The sequence below is a fragment of the Salminus brasiliensis genome, chromosome 21, assembly GCF_030463535.1.
Source record: "Salminus brasiliensis chromosome 21, fSalBra1.hap2, whole genome shotgun sequence".
In the NCBI taxonomy this organism is placed as follows: Eukaryota; Metazoa; Chordata; class Actinopteri; order Characiformes; family Bryconidae; genus Salminus; species Salminus brasiliensis.
Window position 1 is genome coordinate 32,822,199 of NC_132898.1, and position 21,726 is coordinate 32,843,924.

At 42.5% G+C, this 21,726-nt stretch overlaps 1 protein-coding gene across 7 annotated transcripts in view; it reads right to left on the reverse strand.

The window, feature by feature from the left end:
• plekha6 (pleckstrin homology domain containing, family A member 6) overlaps window positions 1-21,726 on the reverse strand; it is a 153,222-nt gene that overhangs the window by 59,626 nt on the left and 71,870 nt on the right. For 6 of the 7 annotated variants that reach the window (XM_072665527.1, XM_072665526.1, XM_072665531.1 and 3 more), the window contains 4 exons: window positions 11,905-11,988; window positions 7,254-7,386; window positions 5,150-5,254; window positions 3,285-3,357 (listed from right to left, as the gene is read on the reverse strand). In XM_072665527.1, the coding sequence (XP_072521628.1) occupies window positions 3,285-3,357; window positions 5,150-5,254; window positions 7,254-7,386; window positions 11,905-11,988 (395 nt within the window). Of the gene's footprint in view, window positions 1-3,284; window positions 3,358-5,149; window positions 5,255-7,253; window positions 7,387-11,904; window positions 11,989-15,297; window positions 15,526-21,726 lie in introns of those variants that run through there. The other variant, XM_072665530.1, reaches the window with a different exon arrangement.

Genomic DNA, 21,726 nt, shown 5'->3' on the forward strand with positions numbered 1-21,726 from the left:
CTTCATAACTCTCCCATAAGGCTGGTTACAGGCAGATTTGATGCAAAAAATCACTTGTTAAAGTCAAGCGGCTCCAGGCCACCGGGGGTCACCAAACAGCAGGAGCATAAAAAAGACTTTGGATGCCAGTTAGCAGGCAGGTGCAGCAATTCTTTCTTATATACATCAAATATTCTGGGTGATTAGAATATTACTGATTTAGTATCAATTTACAGATTTTGCACCTAATGATTACATCATACATCTGAATATTACTGTATTTTAGCATTAATAGCCTTTAGCCTACATACCGGCTCTAAAATGTCATTATTACTATCTTAGGGTTATAAGACTGATTATCGTCACGTTTTTTTGACGGTGACAGCAGTCTGTAAATCGAGTAGCCCAGTCATTTATATTAGATCTGGGCAATAAGGCGATATTTTATCGTATAGTGATACATTTAGGTATGGTGATAACAATATGCTTGTCTAATCATCTGATGATTTAGTATGCGATTATATGTATTGTGATAAATATCGTGTATCATGGAAAATATCACGATATCTAGTATTTTTACCATATCGCCCAGCTCTAATTTATATTGAGATTTCTTATCCCGTACGAATTGGTCAAACTTTTACAGATGTCCTGCAGTGAAACTACATTCCTTCCCATGTAGCACTAATCCCATCTGAATACAGCTCAATACAGTCACTACAAGCTTCTACGTGGCAGGGATGAATGCAGCATAGTCCACAACTTGAAGAAGACTTGAGGAAGAGCAGAAAAAACACTTTCTAATCTAATCTAATCTAATCTAATCTAATCTAATGAGAACCTTCTTATGAAGAGACTGATGGAGGAATCCTCCTGACCACCCCACCTCCCCAACCTAAAACAGCAGTAAATGCTGTGTTGAGAATGTTCCACCACCCTAATCATCTCCCACTAACAGCCTCCAATGGGCAGCAGATGTGTGATGACCAGAGGAGAGCTAACACAGTGGGCAGACCTCAGTCCCTTTATTAGGATTGGTCAAGGCACAGGACTGGAAACACTGGTATTGGTGGAGGAACAGGGGGTGGAGCTGCTCGCCATCTGTCACAGCAGCCTCCTCTGTTCCAGGCTTTCTCTGGTCAGCAGCTCAGTCGTATTCTCTGACCTTCACAGCTGGACTAAAGGAGATTGTGAGAACTTACCCCCCGCCCCGCCCCTCCTCTCCACGTACACAACCACAACCGCCACTACCTCCATCAGCAGCAGCATTCCAGCATGTTTGTGATGGATGTGTGCAGACAGGTGCGACCAATCCATGCACCCAAGCCTTTGACAAAGCTCTTCAAGGAGCTGTCGCCATAAACGCTCTTCATAAAAACACGCATGCCTTGTCAGGCATGAAATTAGCCGCAAAATTGGCTAAGTGCTTTCCATTTTCAGGAGCCATATCTTTTTCTCTGTCTTATGATGCAAGCGTGACTCACAGCAATTCAAAGAATCCAGCCATCATGGGTCGGAAGGTGGGCACTGCAGTACATTCTCATACCTTATAAAACGACACAAAGGCTGCAATTATGCAATTGTAATGACGTGACTTTTGGATCTGCGATTGTGATGCATGCTTTAGTAAGCATATAAGCTTCTAAAGTGATTTTAGGTTTGACGATACATACAGACCTCCTTTAAAGGGTCCTTATCCTTGATTTTCATATTTCATAAGGTCCAGTATCTGAATATGTCGAAAAGAAAAAGTATTGGGACGCCTGCTCATTCATGGTTTCTTCTGAAATCAAGGGTGTTAAAAGAGTTTCTCCTGCTTTTGTCTTTACTGTCTCTACTGTCCAGAGAAGAAGACTGTCTACTAGATTTTGGAGGAGGACCACTGCTGTGAGTATTTGACTGATTGCAGTCAGCAATAAGAGCTTTAGTGAGGTCAGGATGTGGGATGATGATCACCACCCCACCTCATCATCCCAAAAGATTTAGAGCTGATCATTCCAGAGAAGTTCACAGTTCTTCCACTGCTCCACAGCTCCTCAATGCTGGGGGGCTTTATACCCCTCTAGCCCACGCCTGGCATTATTAGGCAGCATGGTGCCAATAGGGTCATGATGTTGATCTGCTCCAGAGAGTCCTATTCTATTGGCAGTACTTCTCTACAGGGACTAGACAAGCTGTGTGTGTGTGCATTTGCACATCTGTGTCAGCACTGGGAAGCTGGATGTATTCACTGAAAGGGGTGTCCACAAACATTTGGACATAGGTATCTGTTTAAATAAAGAGATTAGGGTCTGATAGCCCTCTACGTTTTTAGATTCAGTCCCGTACAACCACAGGTGTTTAGATCAAGCCTCTAGTCCTGCAGTCTGTCTTTCTTCCACACATCAGTGAAAGAACGGGAGGTTCTGAAGAGCTCACTGAACTCCAGCGTGGTTCTGTATGTAATAGGAGACACCGCTGCACCAACAACAACAAGTCAGCTGGTGAAATCTCCTCCCTCCTAGATCTTCCTCCATCAGCTGTGAGTGGTGTTATTATTGAACAGTGGAAGAGTTTAGGAGGAACAGCTCACAGAGAGCAGCTCAGCCACCGAGTGTCTGTCAGACCACGTAAAGTTACAGAGCGGGGTCAGGGCCGAGTGCTGAGCTCAGAGCAGAGTGCAGAAAAGCCTCCAACTGACTCAGTAACTGCAGCAGAGCTCCAGACTTGCTGCTGCTGGTAGAGCTTAGAGCAAAGGGGGACCAGCTCCATATTAATAATGCCTATGGGTTTAGAATGAGACGTCCTGTAGTTGTAATATGGAGGTGTCCCAATACTTTTTGAAAGAGGACACAACCGTGTCTGAGCTCACTGTATTTCACGTCCATGTATTAAAACTCTGATTATTCAGCTCTGCCAAGATAAACAGTCCATTTCAGGCCACTTTCAAAGCCACTGTTTACATAGAAAAGCCAAGAAACAAAAAATGGGATCCATCATGTTGTGAAAGAAGTTTCACAGAAGCTCAGCAAAACAGACACTGCTGCCCAATTTCAAGGACGTGCACATTTCATAATGACACAAACAAGCCGGAGACAAATGGAAAACACTCCCCTGCGTATCTTCAGACACGCTGTGCGCTGTGTATTATGTAAAACCAAGAAAGAGAACAGGCTGGTTTACAGCGCACTACATTCAAATGAATATAAAAAGATCTTTGGAGGCTTGGGTAACTGGTAACACATGACCTTTGAATAAGCAAATCTCGAAGGCATACATGCCACCAGCATGTGAATAAAGCATGAAAAACAAACCTCTCAACCTACCTTTGTAGTAAAAGAGACATCGGTCTGTGAGCACGAACCAGCGCTTGTTCCACTGCTTCACGCCACTGCTGGCCTGCAACACACAACACACAGCCGTGCTCGAGACATTGCAATCTTCCTCGTTATGCTTAACTGTACAGACATCAACAGTGGCAAACACCCTGAGCAGCATAAGTGTGGGTTACAGAGTAGTGCACAGCTACTAGCTGCTGTCCAGCGTGTACTGTCATTACTGAGCATTGCAAACAAACACCCACTGCTCACTATTACAGGTCCATAAACACCCTGCCTTGTTGTTTGCCCACTGTTCCATTCACCACTGGACAGCTGTTATGGCTGTAGGTCTGCTGCTGGCCATATATTATTTGGGTTGTGGGCGATTTTGAACGATAATATGAGGATTATGGCAATACAGAACACTGAACAACTGAACATGCTCAAGTACAAAGAGATCATAAAAGTGAGGACCCTTAAAATGTGTCACTAATTTTTGTACTTTTTAAACTTCCAATTTACCAAATGTTATGACATGTCGTGGACTGTGAAAATGTCTTGATGTATTGCGATGTTATGTTCTTGCTAGATATCTGAACACTGATATGGTAGAATCAGTTGCTTAAGGGCCCAACACTAGCAGCTTGCTGAGCCTGGGTATCAAACCCACAACCCTGTCATCAATAGCCCAGAGCTCTAACCGCTGAGCCTCCACTGCCACCAGCTTCATCACCTACAATATCCAGCAGACAGACCTTTACGTCAAGCAAACTCAATCTAATCCATTTTCATCAGAACCTTTTCGTTGAGTGAGAGGGGACTGCTCTGCACACTCAGGCTTGTAGCCCTTAATAATGTATTAATCACAGAACTGTAACACAATTTTGCACTTTACTCAAAAATGTAATAAAAAAATTCACTAATATCATACGATATTACAAATATCTACCTGCAAATGTATTCGACTCCTAATAAGACAATAAGGAATTACAAATAATAAACTATAACATTTAAACAATTACTAATATAGTAATATGGTATTATAGTTTATCAATTGGAGAATGTCATAAAGTATATTATGATTTTTACAATTGATCAATCTAAACATTCCCTACAATATATATTCCTATACAATAAGATGTTACAAATGATCAATTGGAAAATTTTATTAATTACCAATATAATAATGAAATCTTACAAATATCAGCCTGAAAATGTCATAAATGCAAAATAATATAATAAGCTAATACTGATTGTAAATCAGTTTATTAATCATTAATAATGAATAATGAAGGGAATTCATAACTTCCCAATAATATAATAAAGTATTCCAAACGAGAAACTGGAAAATGTAATGAACTACCTATATGGTATTACGGTATTACAAAATATGAACCTGAACATTTAATAGATATTAAATACAATATTGTAAAAATGGCATTACATTAATGGTGAGTTTCCTGCATCGCAGTTATTACATAATTTTATTACATTTTTAAAGTTCACAGTTTTATGATATTACTGGAAAATGAGCATAATATTAAGTGCTGCAGGGGTGACCTCAAGGATATTTTTAAAAAGAGAAAAGGAAAGGAGGTGAAGGAGCTTCCTCAGGCTGACCGAGTCTCTTTACCCTGTGTGTCTCTCTGTCCTCTCTGATTCTTCACAGCTGGTAAATGAGAATAATGGAGGCTCTGTTCCCTGATCATCTTCCACAGTTAAACAAGGAAACTCACCATGTCTTCACAGGCCTCCAACCAGACTGAAACTAGCGTTAGCAGTGATGGATTCACACTAATTTGAGAGACACGCCAGTGTAAGAAAACCACGAGAACGACCAAACCAAACCAAACCAAAGCACTGGGCTGTACCTGCTTGTGGAGCCAGCCTTGCATGGCCACTTCAGCCTTGGGGTTGCGCCGCATGGAGTTGGAACGCTTCCCGAAAGTGGCGGCCTTTTTGGGCGTGCGCGAGGCCTACGGAGAGGGATAAGGGAATGTTCATGTAAGGTCAGGCTTTGTGGAACAGACAGACTCAGACACAACAATGCTTGGGTACTCCGGATGACGGAAGAGGACGGTGGTGGATTGAGATTATAAATAAGTGAGATGTCTTTGAGAGATGCAGACTACACACTACTGAGATCATGTGTGAAGTTCTATAATAATCACTCTAACCAGCGTTTTCCAGTCCTGCTCTGGGAATTTCCCCAGAACCATGTGGTTTGGTGGTTTCCCTGCTCTAACGCCCTGGTTCCGCACACAAAGGCCTCGTTAATTAGCTAGTGAGTTGAGCCAAATTTGTTGGGACAGAACAGTGCTGCAATTTACTTAGCAGGGGTACTTGAGGGCCAGGATTAAGAAACACTGTTCCCTCTACTGGTCTCATTTCCCACATCTTATTTTTCTTCTCTGAAATTCATTAATACATATTTTACATTTTTTCCAATCATTCTACATCTCTTAGAACCATAGGCGGAGCAGGGAGGTGGCTTATGAGGCTCAAGCCTCTGATGTTTTGTCTAAAGTCCTGATTCTTTCTCAGATAATAAAGTTTTATAAATAAATTTGTGTCATTTTCCCTCACCATCTCTGTCTGGACTGGAAAAACCAGAAACCAAACCAAAACCAGTAGTTTTTTGTGTTGTCAGGGAACTCTGGCCACTGGTTGGAATATGTTCTCCTAACGCTCAACATGGTGTTTGGTTACAGATAAAGCCCCACCCTTCAGCAAAAAGAGCTAATCAGCTCACTGGCTACAGATAAAGCCCCACCCCTAAACAAAAAAAAGCCAATCAGCTTGTTGGTTATAGATAAAGCCCCACCTTTCAGTAAAAAGAGCCAATCAGCTTGCTGGTTACAGATCAAGCCCCACCCTTCAGCAAAAAGAGCCATTTAGCTTGCTTGTTACAGACAAAACTCAACCCTTTAGCAAAGAGAGCCAATCAGCTTGCTAGTGACAGATAAAGCCCCATCCCTTCAGCAAAAAGAGCCAATCAGCTTCCTGGTGACAGATAAAACTCCACCCTTCAGCAAAAAGAGCCAATCAGCTTGCTAGTGACAGATAAAGCTCCACCCTTCAGCAAAAAGAACCAATCAGCTTGCTAGTGACAGATAAAGCTCCACCCTTCAGCAAAAAGAACCAATCAGCTTGCTAGTGACAGATAAAGCTCCACCCTTCAGCAAAAAGAACCAATCACCTTGCTGGCTACAGATAAAGCCCCACCCTTCTGCAAAAAGAGCCAATCAGCTTGCTGGTTACACATAAAGCCCCACCCTCCAGCAAAAGGATCCAATCAGCTCGCTGATTATGCTGTGAGTGAAGGAGGGCCATCATGGTAGTTGCCCCTCTTGATGCAGAGATCGGCACAAGCGCAGTCTCAGCTGGAAAATCTGATCTTTTAAGCTACAAACTACTGATGAGCTGTTTTTTTTTATCAAGCTCTGCTTGAGACTGCGTACAGCAGATGCTGCACTGGGGCTCTGCCATCGCGACCTAACTGACCCATTAAAACAGGAGGAAATGCCAGACTTCTGTGCTCCTTTAGCTTTAGCTGTTCTAATGAAATCAGTGGAATCCTAATCAACAGGGAAACGAGCGTTTCACAGGTGTGAGGTTATTTACAGAAGTTTAAAAGTAATGAATCTGATGATACGGGCATTACCTCACTCCTCACTAAACTGAACACATCATTACTTCCATTATAAATACTGCGCAGACTGAGGAGCGAGGGGTATATCCTGCAACTGGAGCTTCGTTTTTCTCTTCCGAGCTCTGGGCCCTTTAAATGCACAGAGGCCTGTTTTGAGACATGTTCATTATACGGTGTGCTTCCCGGGCAGTCTCAGCTGTCTGGGTCTATAGTAAGCTCGGTCTGCAGCCTGCCCTCTGACCATAGTGGTTTAATCTTCACTGATATTTGTATATTCGCGCTCTCGCCTGAATGCTTAGGTGACAGCAGTGGGCAGTACTGACCCGTGAGTGGTTCTGGCCTTCTGAGGTGGGTTCGGACACCATGCTGAGGTTGTTGGCGTTGCTGTTGGCCTCACTGGCGCTGGTCATTGGCCCTCTGCCGCCCGCCTTGCCATTCATGTCCGAATCGGAGCTCCTGCGAGCACACAAAGACGAGCAGTGAGCCGTCTCCTCATCATTTCAGTTCATGCTGAGATTGTTCTCAAACCAACAGACAGGGCATCTGCTTAATGGGAGAAAAGGAACACACACAAGAACCATCACAAGAACCAGAAAATCAAAACACAGAAGGGCTTTGGGAAGTAGGCAGGCGCGCACACATGGAGCCGCTATTTTTATCCCCCACTGGCAAAGACACAAGGCCGCACCCCAGAGGCTGCAGTTTAAAAACAGGCGATGGTTTAGAAAGAATGTGATTGGAGTGGAGAGCCCAGAAGAACGAGTGATGAAGGAGAACGAGAGAGAGAGAGAGAGAGAGAGAGAGAGGCTGCAGAGTGCAGATGCTGGCCTGCAATTCCTATTCAATTGTATTGATCTCTGCCCTCGACTTTTCAGGCTCTCTCCAGAAGCCATTGATCTGCTGACCAGCAAGACAGACGAATTTGCAACCAGCTCTCAAGAGCTTACAACCTTTTGCATTAGAAGAGCACTGCAATATGAGCCTGACGACCACACAGGAGCAGCTATAAACAAACAGATTCAGAGCTGTGGGTACTCCCAAAAACAAATATTGAGAGTGAACATATAACATATATAAATATTTCTATATAAATAATTTGCAAATTGTGAAAACTAATAATTGTTATTCATAATCTCATTTAAAAAGATAAACGGTCATATTTTATATTTATTACATTTAAAGTGAAATTTTACACTGTTTACTAATTTATTTAAAATCAAAATTATTTCTAATATTGTAATAATTAGAGATTCCAGATTTCTGATTTTCATAAGCTGTAAGCCATACAGATCATACGTAAACAAAACCAATAAATAAAATATAAAATTGAAAAAAATAAAAAGAACTTGAAAGGGGCTTCAAGTGGCTCAGCAGTCAAGTGTGGGCCAGGGGTCCCGAGTTCAAATCCTGAGTCATGCCGCTTTGTCATCAGCAGCCAGAGTCTGAGAGAACACAATCGACAGTGCTCTCTCCGGGTGGGTAGATGTGCTCTCTCCTCTCATCACTCTTAAAGCGATGTTTGCCGGCACAGGCATCTGTTAGCTAGTGGGTGGAGCCGGGGGCCAGGCTTTCCTCAGAGCGTGTCGGCTGCCTGGCGATGCAGTACTGGCAACAGTTGGAAAAGAGGTGGAGTCTGGCTCCACATGTATCAGAGGAGGCCTGTGTTAAGGCCTTACCCTCCTAGTGTTGGGAGCATTACTAGTGCTAAGGGGAGCTACGAAGGGGTGGAGTAATTAGCAGAACCAGATTGCGAGAAAAAGGGGGAAATTTGACAAAATGAAAATTTTTAAGTTTACCTGTATAAAATATATATATATATATATATATATATATATTACAGTTTAACTTTTTTTTATTAACTGACAAATAAGAAATGTGCATCACCTGAACTTTCCTCAATAACAGCAAACAAGGTGTAGCCCTAACGAGCTAATTAAAGTCTGAGCTCAAATCTTTTGAGGTGTCCAAACTTTTGCATGATGCTCTTTTCCTTTCTTTATTTTAAAATGACACAAAACAACAATAATGCACTAATCCTGCTTAAAAAGTTCAAAGGAATGTTTGATCTTAAACCTTTTAGCTTTAGAGATCAGTTCATCAGAAAATCTGCTGTAATATGATCGTTTGTAAACGAATATTTTGCCAACATCAGTAATAAGGAATCCGTCCAGGACAAACACACAGCATCCTGAGTCCCACACAGTAAAATCATTAAAGTCAATCAGACGCACACAGTGTTAATAATTAATGCACTGTATACAATCATGGCCATCCAGAACACGGCACTAATGTAAGCAGCCTGGGCTCATTTAAGCTGAGCTGCAAAAAGCAGCCACGTTTCACCGGCACCCGGCGCTGGAGTGTTGAATTAATTACATTAGAACCATCAAGGACCTCTGCTTTAGTGGTGTGATACTTTATTAATGTGCTGCGGACCTACAACCCTGTATTGATCCTTCTCAGCACACAGACGATGAGAGGTGGGCACAGGCTGGGCAGTTCTTTAAACATCAGGATTTACTGCTCCTCTGAGGAAATCAGAGGAATCATATATATATGATAGAGGATAACAATGAGTTGCCATTTATCGAACAGGGTCTGGTCTATTTGTATGTTAATTAGTGTTACTACAATATGTCACAATCATAATGATTTCCAGGTAATGGGTACGAGAGTGTCAATCAAAAACCCTGTGCTAAACAAATATGTTCCAAACTCAAAAGAAGAGATCTGGATCATGACTGCCCTGAGGTGTCGGCATCTTATCCTGGTATTTCCAGCATTAAACTAAAGACGTGAAGTTTGAACACCATGTTTTGAAGGTAAAAGTGGCCAAAATCTGCTTTCTTAACAAATCTGAAGAGTTTATTGAAAAAGCGCCTTTTTATTGTGACCTATGTCATCTGATATAAAATCATTTCAACTATGAAAGCTTACATTGTGTCAGAATTGCATAATAATGGACCACTATTATACATTATAAGTGTAATATGACAATATTATTGTTATTATAATAGTATTAGTTGGATAGGGTCAGAACTGCTGCTGATTATAATAAGTGTCTGTTAGTTAGAGGTTGAACCATGCACTTACAGGGACCTTCTTTTTTCTTCTGATATCTGATCTAGTGAGCCAGTATTGGCTTGATACAGATACAGAGAATCAGATCAGTGCACCTTAATGGTAACCTACAATGTGTAAAGTTGATTATATATAAATGTGTGTGTGTGTGTGTGTGTCTGTGTGTGTGTATGTGTGTGTGTGTACATAATGAAGTTCCAGGGAAAAATATCTGCATCTGGTTTGGAGTCATTTGGTCCAGCAGTGACAGATCCGTGTGTCACTACCCCTAATATTCCTATATTAGCTCAGATGATATTAAATGATGCTACTGAATAGACGCTATTGAGCAGCTACTGACAGCCATACGCCATTGATCTGGGTGCCAAGTCTGCCAGTATTTGATCCTGTGCCAACACTTTGATAGGCCTGGGTTATAATCCCCACGCCAACACTCACCCCTCCTCTCCCCAAGCACTGAAAACCTACACGCTTCCTCACTCTTTCCAGAACAACACTAAAGATGCTGCTCCTCTCCCAGGTGACAGCCGGGATCAAAGACACCTGGTGAAACCAGGATCTCTTTCACTTCCCCTCTGGTTCATGACACTGCAGCTGTGTGCATGTATGTGTGTGTGTATGTGTGTATGTGTGTGTGTGTCCATCATCTCTCTCGGCCGTTTACTATAAACACCAAAGAACTTTAAAACTCAGAGCTCGGGGACACTATTATAGAAATATTCATTCATTATTTTTCTTTTATAAAAACAATGACAAAAAGTGTCTGAACTAGAATACTACTTTCTTACCAAAGATATTTCAAATATAAGGCACTTTAAAGAGCTTTACATAAACAAAAATACAATTAAAGAAAATTGAACCCATTAAAGAAGTATTTTAAAAATGATAATAAAATAAAATAAAATAATAAAAGTAACCATAACTGAGCAAAATCGAACCTCTAAATTAAGACTGTACCATTACAAATGTTTTATACAGTAATCAAAGGGGTTCCTCTGTTGTTTTGAGTCAAACTAAACAACTTTTATTTACAGTGTAGCTGAAAAGGCTTACCAGCAAAATGAGGGGTTGTACTATGTATTTTGAGTATTTTGAAGTGCTTTGTTGATTAAACAGGCTCTCAGCAAATTGGTGATATGAAAACAACTGTATTTATATAAAGAAATCTATAAATTATCAACAAACTCTGCCACTCTTTTAAATTAAAATCTAGACAATCTTATAAAGAAAACCCACGGAACTCAGTTCTGCAGCACACAGAAACATAAAATGCTCCTCAGTAAATCACTGATATTAGAATAAACACTAATAATAATATCACTCCTACAGAAAGTGGTGGAGGTTCTCCATCACTGTGTTCATCATTAGAACATCTCCAAAGTTCTCCTCTATCATGGAGTCTAGTGTTATTTAGAGTTCTCCTCAGATCAACACCTGGTTTGGTGGTAAATTAGGGCTTAATGCTGGTAAAGCAGGTGAGCTGCTGCTGATGCTGCTGCTGCTAATGGAGTTGATTGAACACATCCTCCACGCTGTGCTGGCTGGACTGGGGGGTGTCCAGGAGAACCTCACTACTTTTTACTATGTATATATATTTACTACATATTGATATAGTAATATCTGCTCTAGTTATGGGCTTTTGCTGATTATATTATATTGTGGTTTAGGCTCTAAAGACAAAGCGGTCAATACTAAGTATAGAAATACAAACTAATGTAAATAACAATTTCTATAAGATTTCTAAACACAAATCAGGACACATCAAACCGGATGTTATATGCACTGATCACTACATCAGATCGGTCCAGATTTTATATATTGATGTATTGATCAGTCCCTACAGGACAATGCAGGAGTGACTGTAAAGAAAACAGGACAGTAATGCACACTCACGGCAGGGCTTTCTGGATCGGTCCGTTTTCTTCCAGACGGGTATGGATCACTGGGTGCCCAGCTGGCCCATTCGGGTCATTCTGGCTGGAAATCAGAAAGCAGAGGAACAGCAGGGTGAATGTGTTGGAATTTCCATCTCTTTTTTCACAGCAGCCACAACACTCTTTCAAACGGCCCAAACACAGTTCGCCAACTTACTTAATAATTCAGTAGCTGAGTTACGTTACGCTAAAATCAATACACATCCATTACACTGTGTATGTGAGTGAGCGTGTGTGTGGGTGTGTGTGTTTGATGGCCGCCGTCACTGTGAGCAGTGTTAAACAGACGGACCCGTGAATAAATATTTGAAATAAGGCTATACACAAAGCTGGGGTAGGCACGGACGTCGTACAGTCGAGACATTCAGTGTATAAACATTACTGATATCAGAGTCACAGTAGCCTGTTCAGACATAAAGAGCCTGCTCTGAGCTCCACTTGCCGAGCAACTCCCAGTTTAGCTTGAACATGGCGTCTTGCCCCACTTTAAGGAGCTGTCACACTTTCAGATAGGATCTAGTCCAGGGACTTCTGCACTCGCTCATTTTCCTTGTGTCCAACCTACAAGTGCTTCTGCGGGGTGGCTTCACTGGCATTGATTTCACTCGTTTCTGAGCCTGTTTAACCTGCATCCCACTGAGCTACACCAAGAACATGATCAGTGGTGTAACAAGGATCCTATGGGTTCCAGTGCATTAACAAAAATGAGCCACTTATAAGACCTTTACCTTTAACTAGGGATGGACATTGATACTGGTGTGAGTACCAGTATCTGCAGATAAGTGCTTTTAAAATAAATGGGCACATCATCGTTTCTGATGTGTTTACTGTAGTCCAGAATCATGCTGGCTTAATGTGCTAGAATACCTGCAATTTTGCTGTGTGTTTCAGAATCCTTGTATCTCCAAAACAGAAACTTTACAGGAGAAGGAAAAAACCTCCTTAACTTTCAATGGAAGTCAACGTGAAAAGATTTGATTCCAGGTTGGAGCATTTCTACTGGTCCATTTATCATAAAGTTCTGACACAATATAAAGAACTGCCAGATTTACATTATGTCAATAAGTGAGACATGGGACAAATGCAGATACAAGGTTTTATGTGACAACACTATCTATGCAGCCCTATAAATAAGTGCTGCACTCATTGATAATAGTAATTTCTACTTTGTATGAATCTTGTAGCATCAGAAGGTATGTTAATGTAAAAAATATTGGAAGTCAGCCCACATACAATATCACTACATGTGGGCAATTCCAGGAAAGTTACTGACTGTAACACCTAAAATATAAACATTTCACAGCATAGTCCACAGTCACCTTAAATTCAACGTGTTTACAGAAAATGATAAATACTGCATTCATCTTATATCTTTCCCAATACAGTTTTTGCCCCGCCGATCCAATGCTGAGTACCAGCCAACAGCAAGTCAGCTGGGTGTTTGTGTTTCTATAAATAACACAGCCATACAGTTTAGCCGAGATGAGCTGATAATTTATACTGATTTAAAATGACTTGGTTTTAGTAAACAGTTAATATAATGTGACATTCTGCACGGGTTTATCTGGTTATTTATTAGTGATCTAGAGGGCAAAAGGGCAGAAAACAGACAAGCATCCAGAGAAAAAAGCAGCTCAAACAGTCAAAGCACTTGAACCACAGATATTCTTTCAAAACACGACTAAAATCACAAAGATTTAAACTCTAAGACAGCTGCCACTTGCAGTATTTGTTGGTTAATTCAAGAACAGCACAAACATTAATGAGTTTCTTTATTCTTATTTCGGCCTCATTTTTATGGCTTTAAAGCTGTAGGAGATAATTTTCCACCTTAATGGCAGAAGAATCTAAAAACAATGACACTGTAATGTGCTTATTTCTTCACTATAGCTCAAACCATGTAGCTCAAACAGGTGGGAAGGCCTATCTCTGAAGTGTACTACTCAGGTCCAGGGAGGACACAAGCAGGACAGGTCGTCATTTCACATGAAGCAGTTAGGGTTAGGCTAGGTCAGGGTCATTAAAACCTTTAAGGCTATAGCCTGAAGGACACCTTAAAGCTAACATGAGAGATGCTTGACCTGTGGTCCACAACCCTGCTCCTGGAGAACTACCTCCCTACAGAACCCAGCCCTTATCTGCCCAACCCGAACCGACTAATTACGGCCTTCAGAAGTCCTTGATTGTCTGAATGGGGTGTGTTAGGTTTGTGTTGGAGCTGAAACCTGAAGGTGTGTAGCTATCCAGGAGGTGGAGGGTTGTGTCAGACTGTGCTAGAGCCTGAGCAGAATGCTCCTCAGAGTCCTGACAGTCATAACACTCCTTATAACACACTGAGGAGACCTGATTAAGGCTCAGTTTAGCAGCTGGGATTCAGTCAGGAACGAAAGGAGCTCAGCAAGCCATTGTTCTCTGCTCATATTCAGCATGGATCCGGCAAGTTAAGGGTCTGAATACGTTTGTGGTAGAACCGAAGTGAACTGAGGATGTGGCAGGCAAAGTTCTCCCTTCAACTTTCTGAAGTTTACGAGAAGCTTCTGAAGTATGTGGAGGCCTGCGCTGGATTCCTGGCTCTGGACGCTCTCTGGTTGGGATAATACAAGCACTGGCTGTCTGGGCAGTCTCCTAGCCTTCACACACAAAGATACACACTCTGAGAGATAGGTAGAGGACAAGGGACAGCAGCCAGGAACACACTCACTCCCAAGGCATGTACCTCCGACACACACCACCCTTCTGCAACGCAACCTAGAAAAGCAGAAGAGCAACACATGGACGTATCTAGAACACAATCAGGCTGCCTGACCAGGCATGTGTGTACGTGACGTGTGCTGCCACTTCTGTGCTCCAGCTAGGGTCTCGGAGGGTCTTTTTGCGACTGAGCAGGCTTGCCTGAGCACAACCTACAAACCTATTTAGAGGGACGGAGCAACTCAGGCGACTCGGAGGCACGGAGTCAGAGTAGAGGCACAGGTTGCAAGCCCTCGTTTCAGGCTAATTTGACAGCTCTCATATTTACTGCTAGACTCAAGCACATGGCCGACACTCCGCCAGCACACCCCCTCCTCTCCCCCCCAGCCAAAAACACACACAGACACACACACACACGTACAAACACAGAGGCGCACACCATGCCGAGAGCTAAACGTCCATGAGGACTGCCTATAAAAGCCCGGGACGTCTCCCTCCAGCACTGCATTGCAGTCCTGCCTGACCTCCAGCTCAGCTGCTGTAAACTTCCCCTGTCTCTGTCTCCCTCATTCTCCCTCCTCTCTCTCTCTCTCTGTCTCTCTCTCTCTCTTTCCACCGTCCTCCTGCAAAGTGCACTTTGCACGTCCCCTGCCTCACCTACCTGATCCTCCGGTCGGCTCGGAACTTCAGCATTTTCCACCGGATCAATCACATAACGTACGCAGTGAGCACACACACCAGCTGGCCGGAGAGACGGAGAGAGATTGAGAGAAAGAGAGAGAGAGAGAGAGAGAGAAGGAGAGAGAGCAGCTGGCTCGCGATACCAGGAAGGACTTTATTGCTGCTGCTGTAGGGTGTTGCATACAATAATTGCTGTCCTCCTTTTCTCTCCTTGAGAAACGTATGCTGTACCCAGCCAGCCTCTCTCTCTCTCCCTCTCTCTCTCTCTCTCTCTCTCTCTCTCTCTCTCCCTCTCTCTCCTTTGCTCCCCCTCTCTATATCTCCCTCGTGCTCTCCTGCCTTGCCAGAAGTGCACGGCTCAGCTTGTTTGGTCCCTACCACTGTCCGTCTCTCTCCCTGACTCTCTCTCTCTCTCTCTCTCTCTCTCTCGCTCTCACGCACTCTCTCTCCCTCCTTCCAGCTCTGCCTCTCTCGTCCTCGTTTCATGCGTTTCCCACAGGAGCAGCTGACACAGAAGGACCCAGGCATGTAGGGGCCTGGAATCAGAGGCCAGAGATGTGAGTGTGTCCTCAGCTCCAGCGAGGGGCCGCTGGGGAGGGTCATTACCAGTGACCCAAAGGATTCCCACAGGAGAGCAATGACAGCACAGGCTAAAGGCATGGAGCGTGGAAGAGGCGGGACAACTGGGAAAGCAGGGGACGTGGGAAGGTGGGGGAGGACAACATTAGCCATTCAGGTGCGCCGCTCCGCATTAGGATCCTCCCCACTTCTCGTCTTACCCAGAGACACACGCAGAGACACTCGGAGGTTCTCGCGGTGCTCCAGCTCCTCGGTAATTAGATCAGCGTTTCATACGGAGGCGACCTCAGCATTACAACCGCCGAGCCAAGACCGAGGCTATATAAAAATGTCACAGTGTCACATATATCCAGGCCAGACGGATTTTAATCATGTCTCCAGGCATCTCATCAGCCATTTCCCCTGCATCTCAGAGATGCTATCTTTTATGGTCTTTTGGAGGAGGATTTGCGTCTCTGTGTCGGAGCAGGGTAAGAGTACGAGTGTTAAAGCTCGAAGAGGGAAACCGCTACTGTCCTTGGAAACAGGCAGCGTCCTTGAATCGCACGACTAGAATACAAAATACAGTGCTGTGGTCTAACTGACCATAAAGGCTGTAAATCAGCGTCCACTTATAGAGGGATGGATTAGGAGGAACTGCTCAAGGAAATGCATCCAGACATCCAGCTGGACTGATGAAGAAAACCCTGAAGATGAATTTTCAAAACTTCTGCACAAGTAAATGGACACGATCTGAGCAAAGTCTTTGAGAGTGGTCTGCTGTGAAACGCCCGGTTCTGGAGAACTGTCAGAACAGTGGTGGTGAATAGAAACAGACGGTTCTGACAGGTCTATGGTTTAATGCTGATATGTGAAATAATTAAGATGATGCTGCCTGAGACCTTTTCTTTATAAGCGTTAGGAGAAGGTTTAGGCCTTAAATAAATATAAATATTAAACCCCATTCTACAATTTTAGGTACAAATACAGTTGGTAAACTGCTTGAACCATTTAAACCAGTAACAGAGTCCATCATTTCCCACCATTTGGTGTCGTAACTCCATCTGCTAACCTCAAACTAGATTATAATGCTTATCAAAAATGGATGGGAGATTCACACAAAATCACAAAACTGAGCAAAAAAACAAGAACTGAGCAATAATTAAGATATTGTTGATTTATCCTCTGAATTTTATACAAAATAATGAGATTTTTGACAAATGTCATTGCCTTTCATGTGTTCCCTATTAGAGGAAGTGACATCACTGAGTGTAAGTCATTTTTATTTTTAGTAGAACTGATTGCAGATTTTGTGCAGTTTTATATCAGAGGTAAGAGAGATGAGCTAAACTGGGATATATTTTTTAATGACTGAAATTACATATTCTTTATATTAGAATATTCTATGCAACTGCTGTTCAAAAAACTGAGTAATACTTAATTATTAATTTACCACAAATTCAAGTTAAATGTATGAATCAGGAGACAAAGGCCTGTGAGTCATTTAGTTTATATTTTGTGTGTAAAGTATTATTACATGTACAATATATATATATATATATATATATATATATATATATATATATATATATATATATATAATTAACGTAATTTTATTTATTTATGATAGCAGTATTGCAAAAAACAGTTTAGGAAGATAAGCAGATGTTTCTGTCAACAACAATAATATACACTGTATGTCCATATATTTATGGACACCTCTTCTTACTCATTGCAGATAGAAATTTACAAATTCACACACACACACACACACTCACACACACACACACAGATTGTCTAGTCCCTGTAGAGAAGTACTGCCAATAGAATAGGACTCTCTGGAGCAGATCAACATAATGACCCTATTGCCACTATGCCCATTGAGCTGTGGAGCAGTGGAAGAACTGTGTTCTCTGGAATGATGATGGTGGAGCTCCATCCAGCACTTTTGGAAGGGATGGATTGGGGATGAAGTGGGGTGGTGATCATCCCATCCAGCATCCTGACTTTACAGATGCTCTTGTCGTTGAATGCAATCAAATGCCCACAGCAATGCTTCTAGTAAAATCTAGTGGAAAGTCTTCTTCTCTGGACAGTAGAAACAGTTACCAACAGAAGCAGGATCAACAGAAGAAACACTGAATGAGCAGGTGTCCCAATACTTTTGTCCTTATGGTGTACTTTCTCTAAAATACTCAATAAATGCATTCTATCTCTATGCTATTCATAATCTGACTTTCTGCTCCTTAAAAACTGGTACCCGTCCCAGAATACTCCCTGGGTCAAGTAAAGCATGATTCTCCTTTAATATTTTCTCTCACAAAGACGTCAGAAACCTCAAAAGGATTTCTCTAGCTTTCAGTCGGTGACACTGAAATTCCCACATCTGCAGCACATTCATTCATTCAGGCGGATAGCAGAACTCTCTGACCTTCGCTGAAGTCTTTGATCACATCAATCTCCATTGAAAATCACTGCGCCATCAACTCTATTGACAGCAGTGACGTCTCTGTGCTCTCTGACCCCACCTGCCGCAAAGCCCGTCTCACCAGATGGACCCCCTCACCCTGGTCCCACTGCGGACGGATATGAGAGAGACGTATGCACAGGAGGCGGCAGCGGCTTACCTGTGCTGCTGAAGGAGATTAGCTATGATCCCCCTACCCCCTCCGAGCTCCCTGCATCTCCTCTATGTGTGTGTGTGTGTGTGTGTGTGTGTGTGTGTGTGTGTGTGTGTGTGTTTACTGGTTGCTTAGTGTATCGTGCTAAAACAAGACAACCATATTTACCAATGAGCCATCTGTGCAGGGAACACACACATACACACCAGTGAAACACACGCAGTGGACAGTGAGCACACATGGGTGAAGGGCCTTGCCCAAGGGCCCAACAGTGGCAACTTGCCGAGCCCAGCTATCGAACCCACAACCCTGTCATCAACAGCCTGGAGCTCTAACCACAGAGCACAAACACTAGCCTAGGTAGCTATTAGCATGGGCATGCCTTAAACGATGGGTACCCGTCCCCTGGGGTGGACCCGACTTTCCCTCCTCAGGACGGATCGTTTAAAGCATGCTAATGCTAACAGCTACCTAGGCTAGTATACAGCCTTTAGCTTACAGGTTTAGCCACTACGGCTAGCCTTGAGACAAGCCGTGCTGTGCTTAGCATTGTGAGCAGCACACACAACCTAATGGAACAGGGAAGGTCAGCCAGAGGGTCAGTTTGTTGTCAGCGCTCGTGGGAATTGGAAATGAATTCTATTAGCGAGCTCTCAGACAGCAGCGGCCCACTCAGAGATCACCCAGGAGAGGCCCAGACAATAAGCTGTTTGTGAGTTCTGTGGAGGTGGAAAATATCTTTTGGAAGCTTTTCAATAGTACTGGAGATGCCCACTTCTCTCTTTATTTAATATCACACTGTTAAAAAAGGGCTGTGCTTTAAATATGAGGGTTCTTACAGTAAACACTGTTGTATGTCCAGATGCAGTACCAGTTATAAACGGCTTGATTTTGCTTATACTGGCTGGTGGACAACATTTCTCCAGGTAAGTTCACTTCATCCCCTTGGATTCCTGTAGTATGATTGCAGGACATGAGGGATACTATATGGACACAAGTTTTGGGACACCTGCTCGTTCACTGTTTCTTCTGAAATCAAGGGTATTAAAAAGAGTTGATCCTGCTTTTGGTGGAGAAACTGTCTCTACTGTCCAGAGAGGAAGCCTTTCTACTAGAGTTTGGAAAAGCATTGGCTATGAGGATTTGATTGTTATTAAAAGTATTCCCAAAAGTACTGGATGGACCACCATTATCTCATCACTCCAGAGAGCACAGTTCTTCCACTGCTCCACAGCTCAATGCTGGGGGGTTTATACCCCTCTAGCCCACACCTGGCATTAGGCAGCATGGAGCCAATAGGTTCATTATGTTTATCTGCTCCAGAGAGTCCTATTCTATTGGCAGTATCCTTTGTACAGGGACTAGACAAGCTGTGTGTGTGCATTTGCCAGTGCCAGCAACAGGTGCAACTTAAAGAAGCTGGATGCTGAATTAGAAGGTGTGTCCGCAAACATTTGGACACATAGGGCAGCTATCTACTGGATGTTCTCTGATGCATCCTGCACATTTATATATAGAGATGTAAATGTGATTCAAATGTGTGCATCAATATTTCATACACATTCCAAATATTAATGAGGTAATGTATCACAGATTTGAATCAAAGAAATCCACTCCATCCGTATTCAGCGCAAAGAGGAACGCAGTGCTTGGCAGTGCTTCAGGTGAACCCCGACAGATCCTTCATCTCTCCCGACAAATGAGGCCCTAGAGTCGGATTTAATAGTGCCAACTAGGTTACATTACACTGATCCATAGACAGATTTTATAGCAGGCTCCTGATAAAGAACCTGCTCAATGGAAAAGGTCGATATATAGAACTGAACAGTTTCTCTCTGATACGATGTTTGTTGGCGACTTTGTTTTTCGTGGGCTTACAAGGTCATGCCAGGACAGGTTGTATGTTTACACACACTCATCACGAACATGAACGCCATAGCAATATTGGGCTTTCAATAATTCCACTGAACTGTTTATTTTGGGGTAGAACGAGTGTCAACCATATATCTTTAATAAAACTACAAGAATTTGTATTATTATTTTTTATATCTGAAATCTTGATGTTTGGAGGAGTAACAGTGAGGCCTTCAACCCCAAGAAGACTGTACCAACTGTTAAGCTTGGTGGTGGTAGTGTTATACTGTGGGGCTGCACAAAGTGGATGGAATAATGAAGAAGGAGGACCACCCCAGAATTCTTCAGCATAAAAATTCAACCAAATCAAAAATATGTGGACTGTGCTTAAAGTCTGGTTTGTGCCAGGACAAATTTAATTGAACTGATCAAATATCCAACCTGCATTCTGACAGAAGCGCATTGATGGCTATAAAAGGCTATAAACTTGCTAACGGACATTTTACCCAATAGTAGGTGTGTTTATGACCCTGTATCTATAACTGAGTTGAAAAATAAAATAAATAAATATAATTAAGCACCAAACTCCACCAAATTTCTTTTTTGTTTTTACACTTTTAAAGAGTTATGTTGTACTAAGATGTATGTTGTCACTCATTCTAATTAATCAAACTTGAAAATCAAAAATGAAAGAAGGTTTGGGATTATTTAAGATACCCATCAGTATTTTCAGTTAGGCTGATTATTCGGTCCATTATAGATGTCTTGTAGACGCTCAACTAACCTTCAACTGAATCTCTATTAAATACAACAGAACCCTAAACGGACTAGGGTTAGGTTAGGTTAGGGTTAGGGTTAGGGTTAGGGTTAGAGTTAGGGTCAGGGTCAGGGTCAGGGTCAGGGTTAGGGTTAGGTTAGGGTTAGGGTTAGGGTTAGTCTAACCCTAGTCTATTGAAGGTAATCATGCATCTAACCTTAATCTTAACCCTAAAACTAACCTTAATCTTAACCTTAAAACTAACCTTAATCTTAACCCTAAAACTAACCTTAATCTGGAATCAACCCTAAACCCTAGCTGCACCCCTAACCCTAACCCAAACCTTAACTCCAACCCTAAACCTCAGCCTAAAAGGTTACATTCAACAGACAGAAATGTAAATAAATGAAATAAAGGTCCAAAATAGTGTTTACTAAAAGATCACTAGTGTCTGAAAGAAATCTGCACTGGACACAACACACCAGAACGCACCAGACACGGCCTCAGTGATTCACGGTGGAAGTTAAGTGGGGGTGTGTTGGTCTGTACGCTTGGGACTGGAGGACGGCCGCAGGTACGCTGTGTTTGTGTTCCCTCTTCTCCGAGCTTACTAGGGGAC